General features: G+C 45.4%; 1 protein-coding gene across 4 annotated transcripts in view; it reads left to right on the top strand.

Moving 5' to 3' along the window:
• The window catches only part of VPS8 (VPS8 subunit of CORVET complex), a 302450-nt gene extending 277054 nt beyond the window's left edge, over window positions 1-25396 (top strand). For all 4 annotated transcript variants that reach the window (XM_052647321.1, XM_052647322.1, XM_052647320.1 and 1 more), the window contains 2 exons: window positions 21877-21957; window positions 24772-25396. In XM_052647321.1, coding sequence (XP_052503281.1) covers window positions 21877-21957; window positions 24772-24921 — 231 coding nt within the window. In that variant the 3' untranslated portion in view covers window positions 24922-25396. The remainder of the gene's footprint in view (window positions 1-21876; window positions 21958-24771) is intronic.

Here is a 25396-nt window from a genome sequence, read left to right as displayed (position 1 = left end):
CAGTTACCATATATCCCCTCACCCCAATTTTCCATGTTATTTACCTCTAGCATTTCTGTGGTATGTATATTACACTTAATAAGCCACATTATTGACTAAAATCAATAGTTTACACTACAGTCATATGTACAGTTTACATCACCTAATCATCGTTCCCTCCCTCCCTGCAAAGCTCTGGCAGCTGCTGTGGTTTTTTGGTTTGTTTGTTTTTTAGCTGTCTACATAGTTTTTTCTTTTCCAGAATGTCCTATTGTTGGACAGTGTGCAGCCTGTTCCTTCTCTTAGGTTCTGTTTCTGTAAATTGAACCAGAAGCAGATTACCTTTTTTAGCAGCCATTTGGTAAGGATGATTCAACTATGTTTGATAGCAAACCCCTGATTCTGTTCACGCATGCTACTGGTCCTGCCCTATGTAAATAAATCAGTTTCTAGAGTCAATACAGGGCTTTTCTTGTATTATTTCAGTTTATAACCTTTGGGAGTCATGTATTTTCATACCATGCATGTTGGCCTGTTTTATGTTTATCCAAGCCATGGATAAAATATTTGTACCGAACAAAGCCAAGAATAGAACCCTGTAGCTGATCATGAGAGACCTAGTCACGTTTATTAGTCACCATACTTTGGCAGTTGAAGGTTAATGGATGTGATTTTTCAGCGTCTTAATGTGACACCTTAATATTCTGCTTCTTAGTTATTAATAGTTGACAAGATTGTTTCCACTGAGTAGAATCCAGTCATATGAGATCATAAACGTATGTGAGACCACATCAGAGCCAGTGGTGTTTCTTTATTCTCTCTTCGGTCCCCTCTCAGTATATGGAAGTATATAATAAGTAGTGCTTAGCAAAACAAGTAGTGACATCATGTCTACCATCTCCTTGGAATTTTGGACCCTGCCGCAGTTCAAGAGTATTGAGCAGCTTACAGAAGGGCCTTTCCCCTCCAACAGTATTCCTGATGAAGCTTTTCAGCCTTCCTAAAATACATGGCAGAGATCTTTTCTCTTCAGCATGTGTGACAGAGCAGCCAACAGCTTATTGTTTTGCATTAAAAACAACTCAGTAGGCCATTCTTAATTGCACTCTGTTGAAATATCACCTATTTGTAAAGGTCATAGACTCTAAACAGCAGAGCTTTGCAGAGTTTGAATTGCTTTAATATACGTGATGTTCCTGAGTGGCTGATATACTGTTACCCAGAGTACAGCCTTCTGTCTGGACCACTGTCCCAAATCAGTTACTGTGTTACCCCTGAAAGCTCCCAGTCCTTTCCTGGAATATCATAACATGGAATCGAGTATGTACAGCAAACAGTGAGAAATCTTCTTTGGTTAAAGGAAGAGAAGATGAAGAGTGGGTATTTACTTAATATGGTGTGTTCTGTCTGACAGGTCCCTGCTTTGGGACTTCTGTGGGTTTTGTTGTTTTCTGCACATATCGCACAGGCATTCTAGTTGTGATTCTGTTTTGACATGAATACGTTTTAGCCCCCGGGTTTTGTGGTGAAATAGCTGTTAATAGTAGCTATTATTCCAGACACAGCGTTTTCTTAAAGAAGAGACCCCACTCTAAATGGTTGAGTCACATAACTTTTTCCTTTATTGCTTGCTTCAGTTAAGGCTACCCTCTTATGGAACTATACAGGGCAATTCATATCTGTCTCCAGCAACTTCACTGCACTGTGTGAAAGAAAATGAAATTATACAGAGATTTCTTTGCAGTCTTTAGGAGGAAGAAACTCTCTAATTCCCTGTGTTTTGCTTTTAGCTATGAGAAGCCTTCTTCAACAGTGCCAACCGTCTCTTTCCCTACTCTTCCCATTTGCTTCGGTAGTGTTGTGACTCCCCAGTCAGTGTGCCTGTCTGCTTCCAAGAATCTGTTCACTGACCCCACTGCCTCTGTCTCCGAGAGCTCCAGTCCCCCCTCCTCCACCCCTTCTATGCTGAGAAAACTTCAGTTGCTCCTTGGTGCTAACAAAGTTAAGTCTGAATAAGTTTAGATTGACAGTCTAGGCCGTTGATGCATCACCAGCCCACACTTCATCCTCATCTTCTCTTCTTTTCCTTCTTCTCTAACTAAAGGAAATTTCTCACTTTCTTAAGCATAATGAATCCCATGTCCATATATTTGCTCTTCCTCTGCTTTCTGTAGTCTGGTATGTCCTTCCTTCCCTCTCCTCATAAGTGATGCCTTATTTTTAACCTCCAGCTCAAATTCTGCTTCATCCATTCAAAAAAGATTTATCAAGTACCTTCTGTACAACCAGGCACCGGTCTGTGTGCAAGGGGATCCTCCAGGGAACAAAGCCAAGTCTCTGCCTTCACAGAGCTCACATTCAGCTGACAGAGGGGAAATATTAAAGATATATGGTGTATTATATTCTGAGAAGGCTATGGAGGAAAAACACAATGAGGGAGATAAAAAGGAAGATTGCATTTTTAAATGGAGTAGTCACCGAAGGTTGATTGCTAACGTTTTCTACCTGAAAAAAGTTGAAGGTTCAGTCATGGGGCTTCCCTGATAGCTCAGTTGGTAAAGAATCTGCCTGTAGTGTGGGAGACCTGGGTTCAATCCCTGGGTTGGGAATATTGGAGAAGGGAAAGGCTACCCTCTCCAGTATTCTGGCCTGGAGAACTTCATGGGGTCGCAAAAAGTCAGACACACCTGAGCGACTCCCACTTTCACTCGTGTGAGCCTGAGTGGAAAGAGCATTCCAGCCAGAAGCAGCAGCAGATGCAGAGGTCTGGAAGCAGGAGGGTGCCGGTGTGACCTGGGAGCAACACAGAGGCCACTCTGCCTGGGGTCCCGCATTGTGGCTGTGGTGGCAAACATTTGGAGAGGCTTTCTGCCTCGCTTTCTAGTTCACTGAGAAATCAATTGAGAATATGAAGGAAGTGAGGAATGTTGAGAGTTTGGAGAGAGAGGAAAACCTGTAGCACAGTGGCAGAGTGAATAGGCCAGGGAGATAATCAGGAAACCCACTTAGTTCATAATATTGAATTTAAATGTCTTTGACCTCTTCCTTTGAATTCTTATAGCAGTTGTTACTCATACTTCATTTGGTACTTGGCATAAACTACTGTCTATCGTTTTTAGTGTCTGGCCTAACTTTCTAACTTGTTATTTGTTGTGGGCCTTTAAAAAAAAAAAATGTTATACCCCACCTGTCTCCTCAGCTGCTTTGAGGTAATTTTCAATATGCAAACAGCAGAAAAGGACGAAAATAATGGAGTGTATCAGAACAAAATGAAAATATACTTGAGTAGAATTTAGTAATAGCTGAAAAGCATTTGGAGAGGAGGAATCTTGAATGAAAAACTTTTAACCTCCACTATCTAAAACAGAGTCACAAAAGTTGGACATGACCAAGAGACTGAACTGAATCTGAAACAGGACAGTTTGTTGAAATTGAATATATTCAGTCAGTTCAAGTTGTTCAGTCGTGTCCAACTCTTTGCGACCCCATGGACTGCAGCATGCCAGGCTTCCCTGTCCATCACCAACTCCCAGAGCTTGCTCAAATTCATGTCCATCAAGATGGTGATGCCATCCAACCATCTCCTCCTCTCTCGTCCCCTTCTCTTCCTCCCTTCAACCTTTCCCAGCATCAGGGTCTTTTGTAGTAAGTCATTTCTTCACATCAGATGTCTTAAGTATTGGAGGTTCAGCTTCAATATCAGTCCTTCCAATGCATATTCAGGACTGATTTCCTTTAGGATTGAGTGGTCTGATCTCCTTGCAGTCCAAGGGACTCTCAAGAGTCTTCTTCAGCATCATAATTCAAAAGTATCAACTATTTGGCATTCACCCTTCTTTATGGTCCAGCTGTCACATCCATATATGACTACTGGAAAAACGTAGCTTTGACTATACGAACCTTTGTCAGCAAAATGATGTCTCTGCTTTTTAATACACTGTCTCTCATAACTTTCCTTCCAAGGAGCAAGCATCTTGTATTTCATGGCTTTAGTCACCCTCTGCAGTGATTTTGCCACTTTTCCCCCTTCTGTTTGCCATGAAGTATTTGGACCAGATTCTTTGATCTTAGTTTTTTGAATGTTGAGTTTCAAGCCAGCTGTTTCTCTCTCCTCTTTCACCCTCATCAAAAGGTTCCTCTTTACTTTCTGTCATTATAGTGGTATCATCTGCATATCTGAGATTGTTGATATGTCTCCCAGCAGTCTTGATTCCAGCTTGTGATTCATCCAGCCTGGCATTTTGCATAATGTATTCTGCATGTAAGTTGAATAACCAGGGTGACAAAATACAGTCTTGACATACTCCTTTCCCAATTTTGAACCAGTCTGTTGTTCCATGTCTGGTTCTAACTGTTGTTTCTTGACCTGCATACAGGTTTTTCAGAAGACAGGTAAGGTGCTTTGGTATTCCCATCTCTTGAAGAATTTTCTACAGTTTGTTGTGATCCACACAGTTAAAGGCTTTAAGGTAGTCAATGGAGCAGAAGTAGATGTTTTTCTGCAATTCCCTTGCTTTTTCTATGATCCAGCAGACGTTGGCAGTTTGGTCTCTGGTTCCTCTGTCTTTTCTAAATCCAGCTTGTGCATCTGGAAGTTCTTGGTTCACGTACTGTTGAAGCCTAGCTTGAAGGATTTTGAGTATTACCGTGCTAGCATGTGAAATGAGCATGATAGTTTGAACATTCTTTGACATTGCTCTTCTTTGGAATTGGAATGAAAACTGACCTTTTCCAGTCCTGTGGCCACTGCCGAGTTTTCCAAATTTGCTGGCATATTGAGTGCTGCAGTTTAACAGCTTCATCTTTTAGGGTTTGAAATAACTCAGCTGGAATTCCATCACCTCCACTGACTCTTTGTAGTAATGCTTTCTAAGGCCCACTTGACTTCACACTCCAGGATGTCTGGCTCTAGGTGAGTGATCACATCATTGTGGTTGTCTGGGTCATTAAGACCTTCTTCATATAGTTCTTCTGTGTATTCTTGCCACCTTTTCTTAATATCTTCTGCTTTTGTTAGGCCCATACTGTTTCTATCCTTTATTGTGCCCATCTTTGCATGAAATGGTATCTCTATCTTTCCCTTGGTATCTCTATAATTTTCTCAAAGAGATCTCTGGTCTTTCCTATTCTATTGCTTTCCTCTATTTCTTTGCCTTGTTCACATAGGAAGGCTTTCTTATCTCTCCTTGCTATTCTTTGGAACTCTGCATTCAGATGGATATATCATTCCTTTTCTTCTTTGCCTTTCCCTTCTCTTTTCTCAGTTATTTGTAAAGCCTCCTCAGACAGCCGTTTGCCTTGTTGCATTTCTTTTTCTCGGGAATGGTTTTGATCATCGCCTCCTGTACAGTGTTACAAACCTCCATCAATAGTTCTTTAGGCACTCTGTCAGATCTAATCTCTTGAATCTATTTGTCACTTCCACTGTATAATCATAAGGGACTTGATTTAGGTCATACTAGATACATTACTGTTGTGGATTTCTGATTTAATTCTGTTGAGGTCAAAGAACATACGCTATATGATATAGATCTTGGAAAAGTCATTGAGACTTTTTTATGGCCAAGCATATAGTTTCTCAGTGTGAACATTATTCATGTGAACATTCATGTGAATTCATGTGAACATTATTCAGTGAACATCATTCATTCAAAAGTGTAATCTATAGTTGTTGGGTATAATTCTTATAAATTTCGATTAAGTGAAAACAGTCGTTAGTGTTCTTTGTATCTTCTGTATGCTTACTGATTTTTTTTTGTTTAGTTATTTAATTATTGATAATTACTGAAGAGTATTAAAAGTCTCCAACTATAATTGTTGATTTATCTGTCTCCTTTTCCTTTTTCTTTTTTGATTTATCTGTATTTTGCTTTCCTATTCCTTTTTCCTTGTTTTCTTTGGGGCTATTTGAATATTTTTTAGTATTTTTGTTGACTCTTCTGTTGTTCTTTATCTTTTTAGTGGTTGCTGTAGGAATTACAGAATACATCTTTACATTATTGCAATCTGATTAGTTAATATTTTACTACGTAACACAAAATATAGGAACCTTGCAATGCTAGAGGTTCATTTACTAATCTCCCATCATTTAATTCTTTTTATGGTTTCCATTTCTCTAGTGAGGTTCCCTTGTATATTGAGTTGTTAGGGCTATCCTTTCCTAAGCATATGTATATGTTTTAAATTCCTTGTCTGCTAACCCAGTATTTGTCATCTCTGAGTCTGTTTCTATCAACTTCTTTCCCAGTTAGAATTCACATTGTCCTCTTCCACATATCTGGAAACTTCTGATTCTATACTCATCATTGCGGATGATGTTTTATCATCTGGATTTTGTTGTCTTCCTTTAGAGAGTTTTGTTCTGATAGGTTATTAATTTACTGTTAAATCAGCTACATATTTTTGAGGCTTGCTTTTAACCTTTGTTTGGCCAGGTCTAGAATATCCGGGATCCTAATACATGGATTTTTTTTTTTTTTTTTTGTCTCAGTGGACACCCAGGTGTTTATCAAGGCCTTTTCACCTTAGAAGTTAGTTTCCCGTGTCTTCCAGCACTCCGCACCCTCCAGAAGCTCCATTTATCTCACAGCTGTTGCGAGCTGATCCCCAGCAGTCTTTCCCTGACAGGCCTCTGGAGTCTTGCCTGCATATGTGCAGCTGAGTAATCGGTCAGAAGCTTCACTTACTTTACTTGTGCTTAGTCCTGTCCGACTCCTGGTGACCCTCTGCTTAAGGGGACTCCTATATAGGGTCCTAGAGCTCCTTCTCAATTCAGCTTCCTGCTTTACAAAATTCTACCCGTTGCCCAGCCCCAGCCTCCTGTCTTTAATTCTTCAACTCAGCAAGACTGCCGCTTTCCGCTTGGCCTCTCCTTCCCTGTGCTGCAGTCCAGAAAGTGCATCCAGGTAGAACCCCAGGGCAGTCACAGGACACCTTTGGTGTATCTCCCTCTGGCAAGGATTACAGTCCGGCTCTGCCTTTTGTCCCAAACTTGGCAATAACTGATATATTTATATTTATATATAGCTGATTTTGTACCTACTAATGTTAGGAGAGCTACTCTGGTTCAGCAGTATTACTTTATAATGGCAAGATTTGGAAGTTTCTGGTTTGCTAGTTTTTTCCCTCAGTTACAATAGTTTAATATAGTACCTTTTCTTAACTTTCTTCTCACTTCACTTCCTACCCTCCATCTTCCAACAACCAAGATCCAAAAGGAGAAAGGGCCCACAATCTCTCTCTCTCTTGGCAGACAGCAAATTGGTGTCTAAAAGAAATAGGGTACAACCACAGTGCACATGTTCTTTTTCCTTAGGTTTGTAATTGCATTGTTAACTTGAATTGGCTTTGGCTATATAATGTTAGGGTTAAACTTGCTTTTCCAGTTGACTCTTTACTCCTCTCGTTATCAGGTAATCATGTTATCCAGTTAAAATGGGCAGGAATACTGGAATTTAAAATGTGTCAGCAATCAGGACTCTGATAGGAAATCATTAAGGACCCTGCCCTCGGAAGAGAGCTTTGTCCTAATTGCTACCCCACAGCAGCATCTATCAAGATAATCATTTGACTTTCCTCTTAAGTAGACAGTAATCAGTTAGATAATCAAAGGGTAGGAAGCCTTAATTACATATATGAATTCCCTGTTTTGATTTTTTAATAAGACAGAGGGGGATTTCTGACTAACAGAAAATGCCACCGCACTCAGGAGCTTTTCGTTGTAACTCTGCTTCCCATAAAAATAAGTCTTTCTGGATTCTTTTAGATTTCTTTTCCTGACAGAAAGAAAAAGCAAGAATGGAGGGACCATAATATACCATGTAGCAAGAATGAAAGTTTGCATAGGACAGTGCCCCCAGAAAGGGAGGAGATTGGGGGGTCCCAGCCTAGTTGTCATCCACTGCATTTCCTGGTACTTTCATTTTTCCTTTCAAGTTACCAATGGTCCTAGTCTGTGTCCTGACATCTCTGGATAATGCCGACTTTAGATAATGCCTCCGTGATATGGGGGTGGCGACACCCAGCAATTATTTTTTAATGTGTTGGGGAGTCTGAGCTTTCCATTACACTAATTGGCTCTGTAATAATAATAATCGCTGTTAGGACAACAGGCAAGGTTTATGAATTTGACCAAGGAACTACATTAGTTATTTAAAGCTCAGGCTACATTCCACAGTTGCCTAAGTTATAAGCAACCTAGATAGTGTATTCAAAAGCAGAGACATTACTTTGCTGACTAAGGTCCATCTAGCTAAGGCTATGGTTTTTCCAGTAGTCATGTATGGATGTGAGAGTTGGACTGTGAAGAAGGCTGAGCGCCGAAGAATTGATGCCTTTGAACTGTGGTGTTGGAGAAGACTCTTGAGAGTCCCTTGGACTGCAAGGAGATCCAACCAGTCCATTCTGAAGGAGATCAACCCTGGGATTTCTTTGGAAGGAATGATGCTAAAGCTGAAACTCCAGTACTTTGGCTATCTCATGCGAAGAGTTGACTCATTGGAAAAGACTTTAATGCTGGGAGGGGTTGGGGGCAGGAGGAGAAGGGGACGACAGAGGATGAGATGGCTGTATGGCATCACTGACTCGATGGACGCGAGTCTGAGTGAACTCCGGGAGTTGGTGATGGACAGGGAGGCCTGGCATGCTGTGATTCATGGGGTTGCAAAGACTTGGACACGACTGAGCAACTGAACTGAACTGAATCTGTTTTTTAAAAAAACCTTTTTTTTCTAAGCATAGTGAGATCATTACTTTTTGCCACCATAGATCTTTCCCAGGGTGTTGCTTTCCAAAGCAGGTTAGGAGTAGCCAAGCATAGACAGGTGGTGTATACAGGCATCAGAGACTTGAAACCAACTGGGGGACATTGCTTTTTGTGAGGGAGCAAAATGGGTGGACAACCAAATAAGAAAAACCACTGTGTCATCTGTATAGTGAAATGGCTCTGTGGTGCTGACCTCATCAGTGGCCCCAGGGATTCTCAGCCCCCCACACACCCCCAGCTCAGGCTGTCCTTGGAAAGTGCCTGACACCTCCACACTTGGAGCACCTCGTGTTATTACTAACGTGGAGAGTGGGCTTAGGATTAGACCTGTTGTCAGGAGCTCCCCTTACAAGTCGTATTTTAACATGTCTGAACCTCCTCCCATGTAAATCAGACACTCAAGTCTACCTGTTGGGTTGATATGCACATCAAACATAAAAGTGGTAGAATAAGGACAGAGACTTAAATAGATGACAGGAAATGTTTTCTCCGTTTCTTCCTTCTCCTTCCCTTCTTCCCTCCCGTCGACTCCCCTCATGTGAGGAAGGTTATGCAGGTTTCTGTTTTGTAGATGAGATAACTGACCTCAATTGTATCAACACAACAGATTAGTGTCAGCTACGCTCAGAGCCTTTTCTGTGCTGGCAGAACACATTCATGACCTGATGTGCATAAAACTGTCTTCTCACCGCACATGAGGTGTCTCCCTGCAAGAGCTCAGCTCGTTCCTCAGCACTGCTGGTCCTCACAGGACTTCTGCAGCCCAACCCTCCAAGATGCACTTGTAGGCATGACACTGACAGCTGTAGAGGGTTTTTATCTGCCCTGCTGCCTCCTGGGCTTTTTGTTGAGACCTCACAGGCCTGATAGGATGTTGTTTTAACTAGAAAACGGAATGGGGAAGGATCTCCTGAAGAAGGTGAGACCATCAGTGTTTCAAGAGGATGGCTCAGATACTGCTCCTTTTTTTTTAATGTTGATTGGGGTATAGTTGGTTTGCAGTGTTGTATTCGTTTCAGGTGTACGGCAGAGAGACTCAGTTGTGCATATAACCACTCTTTTTTTTTTTTTTTAAGATTCGTTTCCCATATAGGCTGTTACAGAGTATTGAGTAGAGCTCCTGGTGCTATACAGCAGATTTGTATTCGTTATCTATTTTATGTATGGTAATGTTTATATGTCAACCCAATCTCCCAGTTTATCCCTCCCTCCTTTGTCCCCAGGTAAGCGTAAGTCTGTTATCTACATTCATAACTATTTCTGTTTTGTAAAGAAGTTCCTCTCTTCCCGTTTTTTAGATCCACATATAAGCGATGTCATATGATGTCTGTCTTTCTGTGTCTGACTCAATTCACTGGGTATGACAGTCTCTAGATCCATCCATGTTGCTGCCAGTGTCATTGTTCAGATTTTTTATGGCTGAATAATATTCCATGGTGCATACATATATGCTTTTTTATTAATTTTTATTGGAGTATAGTTGCTTTATAATGTGTGACACAGCAGAGTGAATCAGCTATACATCTACATATATATCCTCTTTTTAAAAGTTCCTTCCCACTTGGGTTGCCACAGAGCGTTGAGTAGAGTTCCCTGTGCAATGCAGTCAGTTCCCATTCGTTATCTATTTTATACATATCAGTAGTGTATATACATCAATCCCAATCTCGTAATTCATCCCACCTCCCTTCCCCCTTGGTATTTATACATTTGTTCTCTACCTCTGTCTCTGTTTTGCAAATAAAATAATCTGTACCATTTTTCTAGATTCCACATATATGTATCAGTATTACAGTATTTGTTTCCCTCCTGCTGACTTCAGTCTGTATGACAGTCTCGAGGACCATCCACATCTCTACAAATGATTCAGTTTCACTCCTTTTTATGGCTGAGTGATATTCTTTTTTAAAATTTATTTATTTTAATTGGAGGCTAATTACTTAACAATATTGTTGAATAATATTCTTTATCCATTCCTCTGTTGATGGAAATTTAGCTTGCTTTCATGTCCTGGCTATTGTAAATGGTGCTGCTGCCATTAACATTAACAGTAATGGTGCATGTATCTTTTCAAATTATGGTTTTCTCCAAATACATGCCAAGGAGTGGGATTGCTGGGTCATATGGTAGTTCTATTTTTAGTGTTTTAAGGAACCTCCATACTATTCTCGATAATGACTGTATCAATTTACATAGCCACCAGTGCTGTAAGAGGGTTCTCTTTTCTCCACACCCTCTCCAGCATTTATTGTTTTGTAGATTTTTTGATGATGCCCATTCTGACCAGTGTGAGATGATACCTCATTGTAGTTTTGATTTGCATTTCTATAATAATTAGTGATGTTGAACATCTCTTCAAGTGGTTTTTGCCCATCTGTATGTCTTCTTTGGAGAAATGTCTGTTTAGATCTTTTGGCTGCCCAGGTAGCTCAGCTGGTAGAGCATCAGATTTTTACTCAGAGGGCCCAGGGTGCAAGTCCCTGTCCAGGTGCCAAAAATAGATAAATAGATCTTTTACCTATGTTTTGATTGGGTTATTTGTTTGGTACTGAGCTACATGAGCTGTTTGTACCTAGTGTGGGTAAAACCTTCTGGGTCCCTTGAAAGTGACTGTTAGGCTTTTTCCAGGCCAATACAAAGAGCATGGCAAGTGGAGGAGACCCCTGGGCCTGGACTGCCCAGTTCAGATCTGGGCTGTGCCACCAACCCGTGTGACCTTGGGCACCTCCTGCACTCAGGACCTTAGTTCCTTCACATGTAAGATGAGGGTGACGAAAGAACCAACCTGCTAGGGTGTCTGATGATCAGATGAGGTGAGATAACCCAAGTGCAGGCTCAGAGCACGCTGGCGCACAGTGATCCCTTGCCCCATACCTGTTAGCCGCTGCAGCGGTGGTCACTCCTTTCCACATCACAGGAAACTTAAACCAGCCTTTTCTTCCTCTGCTGTGAAAAGTCACTGTACTGTCGCTTCTCAGTTGTGGTCTTGTAGATCGTGGGGTTTTCAGTGGCTATTTCGCAGTCAGTCTTTCACGATTTCCATGTCCAGCCTCACACACTTTCTTCCCTCACAGCTGGTGCTATGAGAAATCTCCTCAGGAGATGTTCTGCCAGGTGTTTCCCACCTGTCTCCAGTCAGCTTAGCAACATACCAGCTTATTTTATTATTTCTTCACCTAATTCATTATTAACTGTGAGCTCATTGAGAGTTTTGCAGCATTGGGAAATGAAGGTGAGAGGTCAGGTTCTGTGTGAAAACAAACTGCCTTGTGGGTGGGAATTTTAGGGAAGATGGTTTCTGTTTGCAGGTGGAGCAGGAAGTACGGCGTCACTCCTATCTCTGAAGTCAGTTTCACTTTAGGCAAAATGGTTAAATATTAAGGACCTCTAGTTTGAAACAGCTTATGTGTGTGTGTGCTTATGTCTGAATCATCATGACCCCATGGACTGTAGCCCACCAGGCTCCTCTGTCCATGGGTTTCTCCAGGCAAGAATACTGGAGTGGATTGCCATGCCCTCCTCCAGGGGACCTTCCGTACCCAGGGATTAAAGCCTCGTGTCCCTTATGTCTCCTACATGGGCAAGTGGATTCTTTACCAGTAGCACCACCTAGGAAGCCTCCTTGAAACAGCTTGCTGCTGCTGCTAAGTCGCTTCAGTTGTGTCCGACTCTGTGCGACCCCATAGATGGCAGCCCACCAGGCTCCCCTGTGCCTGGGATTCTCCAGGCAAGAACACTGGAGTGGGTTGCCATTTCCTTCTCCAAAGCATGAAAGTGAAAAGTGAAAGTGAAGTCGACTTCAGTTCAGTTCAGTTGCTCAGTCGTGTCCGCCTCTTTGCAACCCCATAAATCGTAGCACGGCAGGCCTCCCTGTCCATCACCAACTCCCGGAGTTCACTCACATTCACCTCCATCGAGTCAGTGCTGCCATACAGCCATCTCATCCTTGGTCGTCCCCTTCTCCTCCTGCCCCCAATCCCTCCCAGCATCAGAGTCTTTTCCAATGACTCAACTCTTCGCATGAGGTGGCCAGAGTACTGGAGTTTCAGCTTTAGCATCATTCCTTCCAAAGAAATCCCAGGGTTGATCTCCTTCAGAATGGACTGGTTGGATGTCCTTGCAGTCCAAGGGACTCTCAAGAGTCTTCTCCAACACCATAGTTCAAAAGCATCAATTCTTTGGTGCTCAGCCTTCTTCACAGTCCAACTCTCACATCCATACATGACTACTGGAAAAACCATAGCCTTGACTAGACGGAGTTGGCTTAGGTGGTAGCAAAAGTCTTAACTGTATAAGAAATAAAGAAAGACTTGATAGTGGAGCCAAGGCAGGAGAAGGTGGGAAATATGGCTCTCATTCCATCCATTCTGCCCCAACTCTGCTCCCATCCCTACCAGCAAATTACAGAACCGCCAGCAGAAGGCTCCTGGAGTGCCGAGGAGACAATTGTATCACAAAATTAGACCAAGAGCCAATGCCTCTCACATTCTAGGCTCAGCCTTCTCATGTGGGAAGACAATTAGGAACGGAGATGCTGGGATTTTTATTTCAGGGCCTTGTTTATTGTGAAGAGTAAGACATGAACAGGCAGAGCTCAGTCTCCCATGAGTTCCTCTGTCTGCGTGTATGACTCGGAAAGCTCCATATCCAGAATGCCTGGTGTTATTATCCATATTCCTAGGAACTCAGCCTTTGGGCTGGCAGCGATCTGAGTTGTTTCCTGTATCAAGCTTGATGTGCTGACGAGGCCTGTGAATCCCAAAAGCCCTGGTTTGTTTTCTTGCTTGCAGCGGATGTAATTACAGCACTTACTTCCGCCCATCTGGGAGGCACTGAGCTTTGAAATGGGCTAGCACACTCGCTCTGCCCTGCTTCCCTCTCCCTGGGCCTCTCCCAGATCATCAGGGCCTCGTTTTCCACTGGATTTACTTTAATTCTGAGTGTTACAAGGGCATGTCCAGGGCTGTCATTTCTTCTTCATGTTCAGCTAGTTTAATTTTCAGCTCTTGTTACTGGACTTCGTTACGTGGGAGGAAAGAAATTTGCTCTAGCAGATAGTATCTTTCTCTTCCAATTGGAGAATCACTCCTGATCAGTTCTGTGCCTGGTGGGTTAGATGGTCTAGGGATGGTGCTTTATGTTTAAGGATAAAGGACTGTAAAGCACAAACTGAGACTGTGTTCAAGTTTGGCGCTCCCACTTTTCTTTTGAGCATGGCACTGATTTAGCAAATCAGTTTCTCTGTACAGCATCTTAGGCTGAATCTACTGTTTCTCTTCAGCCCTATCATGGGTCTTTGTGACAGCGCCCCTAGTTGGTTGCCTTAGTTAGCTTCTAATGCTGTAGTAAGATCCCCAATTAGCTTCAGTAAACACCACTACCTTCAGCCTTTGTGCCCCGAATGCCTGTGGTCTCACGGCACCCAGATGGCAGTGTGCCCCTGATAGCACTGCCCTTGGATAGATCAGAACACAGACCCATCAGAGCAGTGGAACCTGCTCAGGTTATGCAGGGACCTATGGCCAGATTAGCACTCAAGTTTCCATATTCTCAGTCCAGTGCTGTGCCTTCCAGATGCTTCCCCCAGGCACAGACATAACACAGGCACAGCAGTCACGGCCATTTACTGACCACCTAAAAGGTGCTGGACCCACATGTCAGTGTGATCCTCACAATTCTGGAGAGGACTGTTTTGCAGCTAAAGAAGCTGCTGCTGCTAAGTCGCTTCAGTCATGTCCGACTCTGTGCGACCCCATAGACAGCAGCCCACCAGGCTCCCCCGTCCCTGGGATTCTCCAGGCAAGAACACTGGAGTGGGTTGCCATTTCCTTCTCTAGTGCATGAAAGTGAAAGGTGAAAGTGAAGTCGCTCAGCCATGTCCCACTCTAGCGACCCCATGGACTGCAGCCTACCAGGCTCCTCCATCCATGGGATTTTCCAGGCAAAAGTACTGGAGTGGAGTGCCGTTGCCTGAGAGAAGCTAAATAACTCAGCCAGAACTGCTCACTAGTCATCACAGAATCCAGGTGGAGCCAGGGCTGTGTGAAGTCACACCCTGCATTCCCCTTCCTGCTTTGCAAGTTCCAGGTGGTTTAGAAACGCCTCAGTGACTATGTAAGAAGTAGAAAATCTGCTCACCCTTCCCACGCCTCCATTGGTTTGATCAGAGGATAGTCATTTCATAGCTGTTCCGTGCCGGACCAAGTGCTGGGCGCCGTGAGTGGGAGACAGCGCCCTGTCCTCAGGGCGCTTCTTGCTTGAGGCTCCCCCCGCTGCCCCTTCTCTCCTGCAGCACCCAGCCAGCCCTCTCATTGCCAGAGCTGCCAGGCTTGTCTGCACTGTGCTCTGACATCTCTCTTCTTTTTGTGCTCAGTGGCCACAGTAGGACTAGGTACACGTGAGCAGTATTGTGTGTAAACGGGGAGGCCCTCCTGTGCCTCCGGTTAGTAACACTTAGTGAGGACTTGTGGAGTCCTAGGCCTCTACTGTGTACTCCTTAATCTTCTCAGCCACTTTATGTGGGGCAGCTGTTTTCACTGTGCTCATAGGAACCCTAGCTCAGAGAGAATAGGTAACTTGCCAGCGATTGCGGTGCCAGTGATGGTGATGCTGGGGTGCGGGCACAGGCAAGCAGACTCTAGAGCCCAGGCTTTTGGCTGCCAGCCACTGCAGTGTCACGGGCAGGCTTTGGTCACATGCGATGGTGGGTCCAGCACAGGATATGCCAGATAACAGCAGAAAGAGGCTTTTAACCACAAGTCCCACTGGTTTGGTAGATTTCCCTTCCTTCTTAAAAGGGCTGGTATTTTCTGACATTTGAGAAATAATCCTTCCCCTTAAAGTGAATTAAATAAAACAAAATAGATATTTCACTGAGAAACAGGATAAACATGCCAGAAGTCACAAAGAGTCTTTACAAAATCAAGTTCTTAGAAATAGGAAGACAATGCCAGTGATTTCACAATGGGCCAGGGAGAGCAAGCTGCTGCCCGCTGATTCCTAAGATGGACAGCTCAGAGTAAGAGGATATGGGATGTTCAGCAAATGTTTGTTGAACATTTTCTGGCTGCACAGAACTGAGAATGAAGGATGAGTAAGAAGTGGTTCTGGTATTCAGGTTCACAGGCTAATAGGGAGACAGGTAGACAATTACAGGAAGCACAGTATAGTTATGGACCGGCCATGTGGCTGCTTATTTATTGACAGAAGTGCTCAGAGAGGACCAGAGCCGAGCCTTCCGTGTCTCCTGTGTGCAAGAGTGTAATCTGAACCCCAGAATGGTGTAATTTCAGGGACGTTTTGACGATATATGTAGATAATGTGAGAGCACTGTTTCAAACGAGGCTGCCCTGGTAAATATGGTGTATATGGTTATTATACCTCAGTAATCTCTCACGCTTTGCTTAGCAACACTGGAGAAAATGAAATCTTCTTATGGATTTCTCATATCCCAGAATCTATGAGATGTTAAGCTCCTCTTGATTGACTCATCTTCATACCCCAGGTGCTAATAAAGCAGAGGTCCCAGAAATACCTGAACCAGAGAACTGGCTCCCCATTCATGAGGCCCAGAGGTGAGAGGGGACGAGCCTACACAGGGTGGGGCATAAACCAGCTGAAGAGGACTCTGTGGACGAGCCCCCTCCCAGGGCCCTGTCCTGCCCCTCCTCCTTACCCCTCTTCACTGCTGCACACAAGGAGAAGCAGACAGAAATCCTCACCTTCCTGAGGTGTTAGTCATTCCCTGAATGCTTCCTTTTTTTTTTAAAGGCTCTGTCTTGTTCCAGGCAGGATTTTAAGACAGGTGAGCATCTGCTGGGTTCCAGGCACTTCTATAGATAGCTCTGCTATCTCCTCAGATGACCTGTTCGCAGATAGACTTCCACAGAGACAGCACGGCCTGGCCAGGAACAGGGCATCCCCATCCTGCAGCAGCTCTGCTTCCAGAGGGTTCCAGGGTGGCCCCAGCCGGGGCACCTTTGTTCGGTATCTGGGTTGTTCAGGATGATGGCTTGTGTTACCAGAAAGGACCTGTCACCTTCAGTTATTTCACACCCATGGAACAACCGCATTTTTCAGTTTCTGAAGGATGCCATTGGAAAAGTCCTTCCCTAGGTATCTCCAAGGAGTGTAAGGGCCTCGAGCAGAATATGATGACAAGCCTGGGACTCAGTGCCACCTTGCATTGGCATATCATGTTTGCAGTTATGGTTCCGGGTATGTGTTTGTGTGCACACTTAAACGTATTTATTACTCCAGCTTTTCTCTCCAGGAGAGGGGGACTAGGGTTTATAAGGTAGAGGCTCTTGTTATGACCCTTGATTGTGAATTTTTGATTCCTATTGGGCAGGTCTCGTAGCCTTTTTCTCCTCAGTGTACACAGCTGTGTTAACTCACGTGGTGAAGTAGGTAGGTGTAGGGCTTGCAATTAAATCCAGTAAACCGTGTGGCAGAAACATTAAATTTTCTTACTGTACCTAAGGGTTGCTAAGATGAAAGTGAACTCAGTGAATGTTGAAAACATACCTAATTGGGACACCTTGGAAAAAGAGAAATGCTGGTTGTCTGGTTGATGTGGTATAGTTGAATGGGAAGAAGGCAAACGCCCGTAAGCTGAGCGGGCCCTGCTCCCCTCAGGACGGGATGAGGACAGGAAGTCCAGCTGTGCTGAGTGGTTCTGGGTAGAGGTTAGAGTGCTACTGCAAGTGTTGCCTGGGGGCTCGGGCCCCACCCCACACCTTCTAACCAGAACCTGCATTGTAAGGAGATCTCTCTGTGGTTCTTATACACATTAATACTGAAGAAGAGCTAGCTCAGAAAACACGAGTTGGACCAGCATTTGAGACTCCTACGCTTGATGCCTCAGTGAGCAAACTCCCGAAGGAGTTTATTCTGTGCCTGGAATAGACTCATCAACTATGTAGTGCTTCCTGGGGGCAAAAGCATGATGCTGTTTTTAACAGTATCATTTTCTACTTTAAAAAAAAGTGCTATTAGAGTACAGTTTATTTACAGTGTTGTTACTTTCAGGTGTACAGCCAAGTGATTCAGTTATACGTTACATGTGTTCATTCTTTTTCAGGTTCTTTTCCATACAGGTTGTTAGAGCACACTGAGTAGAGTTGCCTGTGCTGCATACAGTAGGTCTTCCTTGTTCTTACCATTGTTCAGTAACTAAGTGTGTCCAACTCTTTGCGACCCCATGGACAGAAGGGTCCTTGTTGGTTACCTACTTTATACATGGCACTGTGTATACGTTAATCTGAGAGTCCTAATTTATCCCTCCCTTCCACATTTCCTTTCCACATTTTCCCTTTGGTGACCATAAATTTGTTTTTGGAATGTTAGTCTGTTTCTGTTTTGTAAGTAAGTTCAGTTGTATCATTTTTAAAATTAGATTCCATATATGAGTGATATGTTTACCTTTCTCGGGCTTACTTCACTAACTCTGATGCTCTCGGTCCATCCATGTTGCTGCAAGTGGCATGATTTGTTCTTTTCTAATGGCTGAATAGTACCCCGTTGTTACATGTACTACATCTTTACCCATTCTGCTGCTGCTGAACATTTAGACATTCTGTGTCTTAGCTAGAGTGCTGCAATGAGCACTGAGGTGCACGTGTCTTTTTCAACTATGGTTTTCTCCAGATGGATGTCCCTGGTGGCTCAGATGGTAAAGCGTCTGTCTACAGTGTGAGAGACCTGGGTTCGATCCCTGGGTTGGGAAGATTCCTTGGAGAAGGAAATGGCAACCCACTCCAGTACTCTTGCCTTGAAAATCCCATGGATGGAGGAGCTTGGTGCAGGCTACTTACTATCCATGGGGTCCAAATCGGGCTCAACTGAGCCACTTCACTTTTGCTTTCTCCGGATATAAGCCCATGTGGGATTGCTGGATCATATGGTAGTTCTGTTTTTAGTTTTTTAAGGAATAATTCAGGGCCTTTTGTGTTTCCATACAGATTAAAAATTTTTTGTTCTAGTTCTGTAGAAAATACCATTAGTAATTTAATAGGGATTGCATTGAATCTGCAGATTGCCTTGGGTAGTGTATTTATTTTGAGTGTTGATTTTTCCAATCCAAGTACATGGTATATCTTTCCATTTGTGTTTTCAGTACTTTTATCAGCGTCTTAGTTTTCAGAGTAGAGGTTATTTGCCTCCTCAATAGGTTTATGCCTGGATTTTTTTTTTTTGATGTGATGGCAAATGGGATTGTTTCCTTAATTTCTCTTTCATTGTTAGTGTATAAGAATGCAAGAGATTTCTGTGTATAAATTTTGTGTCCTGCAGCTTTACCAGATTCATTGATGACCCTAGTAGTTTTCTGGTAGCGGACTTAGGGTTTTCTGTGTATAGTATATATCATCTGCAAACAGTGAGAGCTTTACTTCTTTTCCAGTTTGGAGTCCTTTCCTTTTTCTTCTCTGAGTGCCATGGCTGGGACTTTCAAAACTATGTTGAATGAAAGTAATGAGAGTGGACATCTTGTCTTGTTCCCAACCTTAGAAGGAATGCTTTTAGCTTGTCACCGCTGAGAATGATCTGTGTCACATGCCTTTTCCACTCCTGATCTCACGTGACCTTCACTTTCACAAAATGATTTGGCTTAAACACATCCAATGATGAAATGAATGCAGAAATATAGATTTTAAAAAACAATGTGCCTATGGAAAATAATGTAAAACCTAATCTGGTTGCCACCACGTCCTGTACAGCTGCTAGTCTTACGTAGCTGACCACTTAGCTTTGAGTTCCTTTGTGACAAAAGCAAACAGAAAACACAATTGGTAGAAAGTCTGGACAACTAGTGATTGTGTCCAATACAGTTTTTCTCAGCGCAGGGTTCGATGGGCATTTCTTCAGCGGCTCGTCATCTACATTTTCTTAACAAGCGCAGCAGTGTATTTCACGAGATCTTTTTCTTGCTTTTGTCACTTTGTCATTTTCCAGCTTGGCTTTTACAACCTTCTTTTTAATCAACCACCTTAACACCCCCACCCGGCGCCACCTTACCTAGTCCATTCCTGACTCTGTTCCACTGAGACCCTCCTTTAAACTTTATCATGGTGTAACCGCGATCAGCAAAGGTAAGATCAGGGTGGTTTGGTCCCTTGTCATATGGACTGTGGGGATGGCAGGCCCCACAGCTGAGGTGCTGTGTGGCCAGTGAAAGGCAGGTGTCCATAACCAGTCCTGGCCCCAGTTCATGCCAGCAGTACTGGAGAGATGTGGAAAATCGGGGCAGGACCATGTTTTCCATTGTTAAGTCTCTCAAAAGTATTTATGTGTTTTCTCTTCTTGCTTGTTGGAGCTTGGTTTGCAGTATTTTTCAAACCTTCAGATCATCTTTAGCTTGGAACGCCCCTGTGCATCTTACTTAGTATAAACTGAAGTGTGATACTCCACACAATTTCTCTCCAAGAACAGGATCATTTTTCTACCAAATTAGATCGAGAAGTGTTTCTTAAACTGTCAAGGCAAGTTGGAACATTCTCAAGAGTAGAGAGTGATCCCCTCCATGTGTCTGGAGACCCAAAGGTGTGAGTCTAGAATGAAAAGTGGGGCCTCTGTGGTCTATCCTTCTCTCTTTCTGGCGGCCTGGCTTGGGATTCCCATGGGCCAACCTCTGTCATCCCCATGTCACTGAGAGCATCAGGAAGACTTTAGGCACCTGCGGCCTGGGCCGGACTCCAGGATAGCACAGCAGGATTCCACAAGCCCAGGTGCTGTGAGCATCCTTACTGTCAGCTGCTCTCTTGATCTTCAAACACATTCTTTCATGGAAGATGAAGCTGTGAAGCTGTTTCACACTCACAAGCATGGTTTATTCAGGGGTGGTGCTTATTTCCATTTTGTCTTAGTGCTTAGGGTTCTTCCCCCTAAGGGTGGGAAAATTTTGGAGAAGAGAAGCAAAGTCATTCCTAGGACACAAGTTTATATAACCTCTTAACACTGTAATGCTTTTGAAAGTTCAGCTCCTTAGGGGGTGGGAGGGGCAGACATGGCAGCACCTTCCTCCTAGAGCGGTTATGAGGGTTCAGCGAGCTCAGCCACAAACAGCACACAGGGCCTGGCACGCAGGAAACGCTCAGTACATGGTAACAGTTCCAAGTGTTGTTTACTTGTTCTCTGCCTCCCCTGTTCCTGCCAGGACTTCCTGTAAACAGAACAAGTCTTCAGACCCCCATCTGCAGCCCTTAAGTCCCAGAGCTCAGCTCTCAGGGATAGGCATTCATGTTGACACCTTCCTCGTTGAAACACACCATCATTTAACTGAGGATGCTCTGAATTGTAGTAATAAAAACCAGCATATACTGAGCCCTTATGCTGGGGGGGCGGGGGGTGGCAAGCAGATAAAAGACATTTTATATAAAGGATCTCATCTAACTTAATATTCAGTAAGCCCATAAGGAAGCATTTTCCTCTCTCACAAGTCAGGGAAGGGACCTGCCTAAGGGTCACCCAGCAGGTTAGTGTCAGAACTTGTATTTCAGGTCACCTCTGACTCCAAAGCCTACAGTGGCCTCTGCTAGGACCCCATTTCTTCCTCCAGCTGCGAGCTGGATTGGCTCCACAGAGAGCAGGATCACGATGTTGGCACAGTAACCAGTGGGACAAGGCGAAACTGCTGGAGAAGCAAGTTAGACTTACCCCCCTCCCAAAAGCAGACTAAAATCTCAGTCCCTTGGGTAGCTACCAGCTTTACAATAAGGCAGGGAAATGACATAATTTTTCATTTGTAACATATCTCCACCACCAGCACAAAGAAGGGGCATCTTTGCTGGCTGTATTCAGTGCTGGATATGGGGGTGCAAGGAAAACTTGTATGGAAACACTGAGGCTACAGGGAGAAGCCTTAGGGAGGTTATCAGCCTAGAGCTGGCACTAAGGGCCCGAGGGAGTGTGCAGCCACTTGTAATAAATATTCAGTAAACTAGCTCATGGCTTCCCTTATGGCTCAGATGGTAAAGCGTCTGCCTACAATGCGGGAGACCCGGGTTTGATCCCTGGGTCAGGAAGTTCTGGATTGCTGGTAGCATGGGTTTTCTTCCGCATGAAGGAAGCACTGCATCATGTTCCATGGAGGCTGCCCTTGGATGTTATTAATCCTAGCGTTTCTGACTTCTCAGGCAACCTCAGAACCTGTTCTGGATCCACAGCAAATCCAAGCATTTGATCAGCTCTGCCATCTCTACCGAGGAAGTTCCAGGGTAATGTTCACATGGTTATCTAAATGTTCATTGCCCTATTTATAATGACTGCTTTGGCAACGCCGTGCCCCAGGTCCTCACTCCACCCTCCTCCTCAGTCTGTAAGGTGCCCTGGCATCCCTGTCAGGGTGTGTGGAGCCCTGACCCCAGGGGCCACTGAGAACTTGGCAAAGGATGCAGAGGAAGTGGGAAGATCTCTGTCCCCTACGTACCCTGGGCTGAGGACACAGGAGGGCATCTGTGTTTGTGCTGCCTCCAGAGAAAGCAGGCCTAAGCCCAGTCCCTCATCTGGGAGCCTTGGTTTTTACTGATGACTGCCACAAATCTGCCCTGAGCCCCAAACTCTCCTGTACATCTGCATTGGTTGAATTTGTTTGGGCCATGAAAGATAAATGCCAAATTGTAGTGGCTTAACCAAGATAGAATTGCAAATGCAGGGATCCCAGGGCACATTCCATGAATCTGTCTCTAGGTTTCTTCTATTTTGTGGTTCTATCATCTCTAATATATGGATGATACTCACATGGTTCAACATGGTTGCCCCAGCTCCAACCATCACATCTGCATTCCTGTTAGCAAGGTGGAAGAAAAGGAAGAAGTTCATAAGCCCTCTATTTAAGGATAGTTCCTAGAAACTGTATACACCACTTCCACTTATTTGTCCAGTACTTAGACACGTGACCTAACTGCAGTGGAGACTAGGGAAACTGGTCTTGATTCCAAAAGCCCTAAAATTACTGAATCCTCCTGTAAAAGAAGAGTGCATATTTAGAGGGCTACTGGCAGTCATGCCACAACACCCTGCTCTTCCTTGCCCATGCCTGTCTGTGTGGCATTCTTTGTCATCTAGTCACCTGCCAGCACCCTGGGCTCATCCTTCCCACCCCACCCACTCCATAGGGCGGTCTCCTATCTGTTTCTCCCCTTTCCCTCCAGCTCACGGAGGTCACTTCTGTCCCTTCTCTAGGGATTCTGCTGCTTGTAGGGCACCATCTCCAAGCACCTAAGTCCTGTTAGCCCCTGGCTTATAACACTTTCCTGGCTCTCCAGCCCCTGCAGGTGGAGTCATACTCAACAAGCTCCTCCACGCCCCCAGTCACACCTGAATTCTAGTTGGGCCAGATTTCTTCCCTACGCTTTCCTTGAGCTTGCGCAGACTGGCTCTTGCTTTTGTGCTGCGCTCCCTTTTCCCATTCCCCACACACCTGCTAGGTTGGTGGCAGCCCAGAGGAAAAATGGTGTTCCATCTCTGAGAGCTGGTCTGGACAGAGGCTTTTCTTCCAGGAGGTTCACTGACCTGGCCTCACCTCGCTGCTTCCCAGCCTAAGCCCGGCTCTGCCCGGGAGTGGGGTTTCTGGGCCTTTGATTCTCAGGAAGTTCTCCTTTACACTATTGAGCCACTCTTTGGGCCCCATCAATTTCCAGAACACTTAAGGTACAGAAGTGGAAAACAAAAACTATTTTTGTGATTGATCCTTTCACTTCAGTGTCTGAATGTGAAAGAACTTCGTGTTTATGTAGCCTCTGTTGCCTCTCCTTTTATAGCATCACAGTAGTCCTTGCAGAGAATGCCAGAGGCTGGGCAGCCCAGAGGGTTACAGAAGATGGGAAGTGGCGTGGGTGGGGCTTGTGCAGAGCGCGGGACCCCCCCTCTGCAACGTGCTCGACAGCAGAGGGAGTCCCTGCAGGGAGCCTGGTTCGGGACTCTGCCTCGGACCACAGTCACGTGTCTGAGCAGGGCCAGGTGCTGGAGTATTTTAGGTAAATTGGCTGTGAGCCGAGGCTCTTCAGATGTCTCCCCAGTTACCACAGCCTCTGCAGTGAGTTTTCAACAGAAGGACACACATGTGTAAGCCTCCTGCCACTATCACCTAGGTGAGGAAAGAACCCTTATCAGAGGTCGGAGGGCAGTAGAAGACAGCCAGCCTGGGCGAGTGGGAAGAGCGCAGGTGACAGCCGCCATCTCCAGGGGAGGCAGAGCCGCAGGCCGCCCGGCCACCCAGAACCTGTCCCAGGGACCGGAGCTTGAACCCCAGGCTACCACTTGCCCCTGGGGTGACCGTTACTTCACCTCTCAGGGCTCTGGGTTTTTTACGCAGAAGGTGGTTGTGGAGGATCAGACACATTTCATGTGAAAGACCTAGTAGCATGATCTAGTAGCCTGGAAGGCGCTGGGGCAGTCCTGGTGCCGGGGGCCTGCCCCGCCGTAGGTGCCGGCTCAGTCCTCACAGCTGCTGCCTCTGCAGGTGAAGTTCAGCTGTGGGACCCCACTCTCCTCTGACCGTCAAGGGCATCTTGGGGCTAGGGCATCAGGCTCTGTGCCTAATCTTCCCGGCGAGCGGCAGGCTAGATCAACAGTCTGCCTTCCTTGGCAGGTCCCCCAGCACTGAGCCTGCAACAGGGAGGGTGTCACTGGTGGACACCGGAGCAGGGAGGGCACCTAGAGGAGAAGGTGCATCTGGGAGTGGCAGCTGGGGCGTCCATCGGGAGCTATCTGGAGCATGAAGGCAAGGGCGCAGAGCCAGAGATGACCACTCTGAGGAAAGCCCACTAAGGAGAGAGGGAGTTTGGAGTGAGCTGGGCAACAGGGCCTCGTGCCCTCTGCAGCGGGTACACAGCGTGAGGGAGGCTCAGGAAGCGTCACACCTGGAGGCTTACCACCTCCAGCCTCCTCGTCGTTAGAGGAGGAAACTTAGGCCTTACCAGAGGACGTGGACATGTGCAGACTCACCGTGACTGTTAGCTGGAGGCAGATGTGGGGTCCATGCCCGGCCTTACCTCTAGCCCCCGCTGACTGCGTCCCCTCCTCTGCAGCTGGCCCTCCTCACGGAACTCTCCCAGAATCGCAGTGGCGAGAGCTGCAGGCCATTTGGAGGGTCCCAGAGTGGCCCCGCCTTCAACAGCATCTTCCAGAAGGAGAACTTCCAGCTGCAGCTCATCCCTCCCCCGGTGACCGAGGACTGAAGTCTTTGCTGAGCCTGGAGCCCAGAGACAGGCCAGCAAGGGGAGGGGTCACCTGAGGACTCCATGCCCCCCAGCCGCAGAGACTCTGGCCCTCCCGATGTTGTTGCAGCCTGGGCACCAGACTGATTTTGATTTGCTTATTAAGCAAATGAACACGATGTACCGCCATCCAGTTATTTAAGGATATGTGTTTTTGTCTGTTGCACTCTCCCCCGAGTGGAGAACAGGCAGAGCTCTGTGGGCAGCAGCCCAGTCCGTGGCCACCCCAGCCCCTCTTCTCCTGCTGCTGGTTAGTATGGGGTGCCGTTGCCTCCTGCTGCCAGATGGACAGTGGGCACTGGGCTGCAGCATCAAGGAAACCTGCGCTGGAGGGAGCGAAGGGCTGCGGGGGCCGGGACACCTCCCCTGCCTCATGTTTGTGTTGAAGCCCGTTTGAGTGTTAGCATCTGCCGTCTCTAACAATAAAAAATGCCTT

Source organism: Budorcas taxicolor, chromosome 1, assembly GCF_023091745.1.
Source record: "Budorcas taxicolor isolate Tak-1 chromosome 1, Takin1.1, whole genome shotgun sequence".
NCBI classification, from domain to species: domain Eukaryota; kingdom Metazoa; phylum Chordata; class Mammalia; order Artiodactyla; family Bovidae; genus Budorcas; species Budorcas taxicolor.
This window is presented reverse-complemented; position numbering and strand designations above follow the sequence as displayed.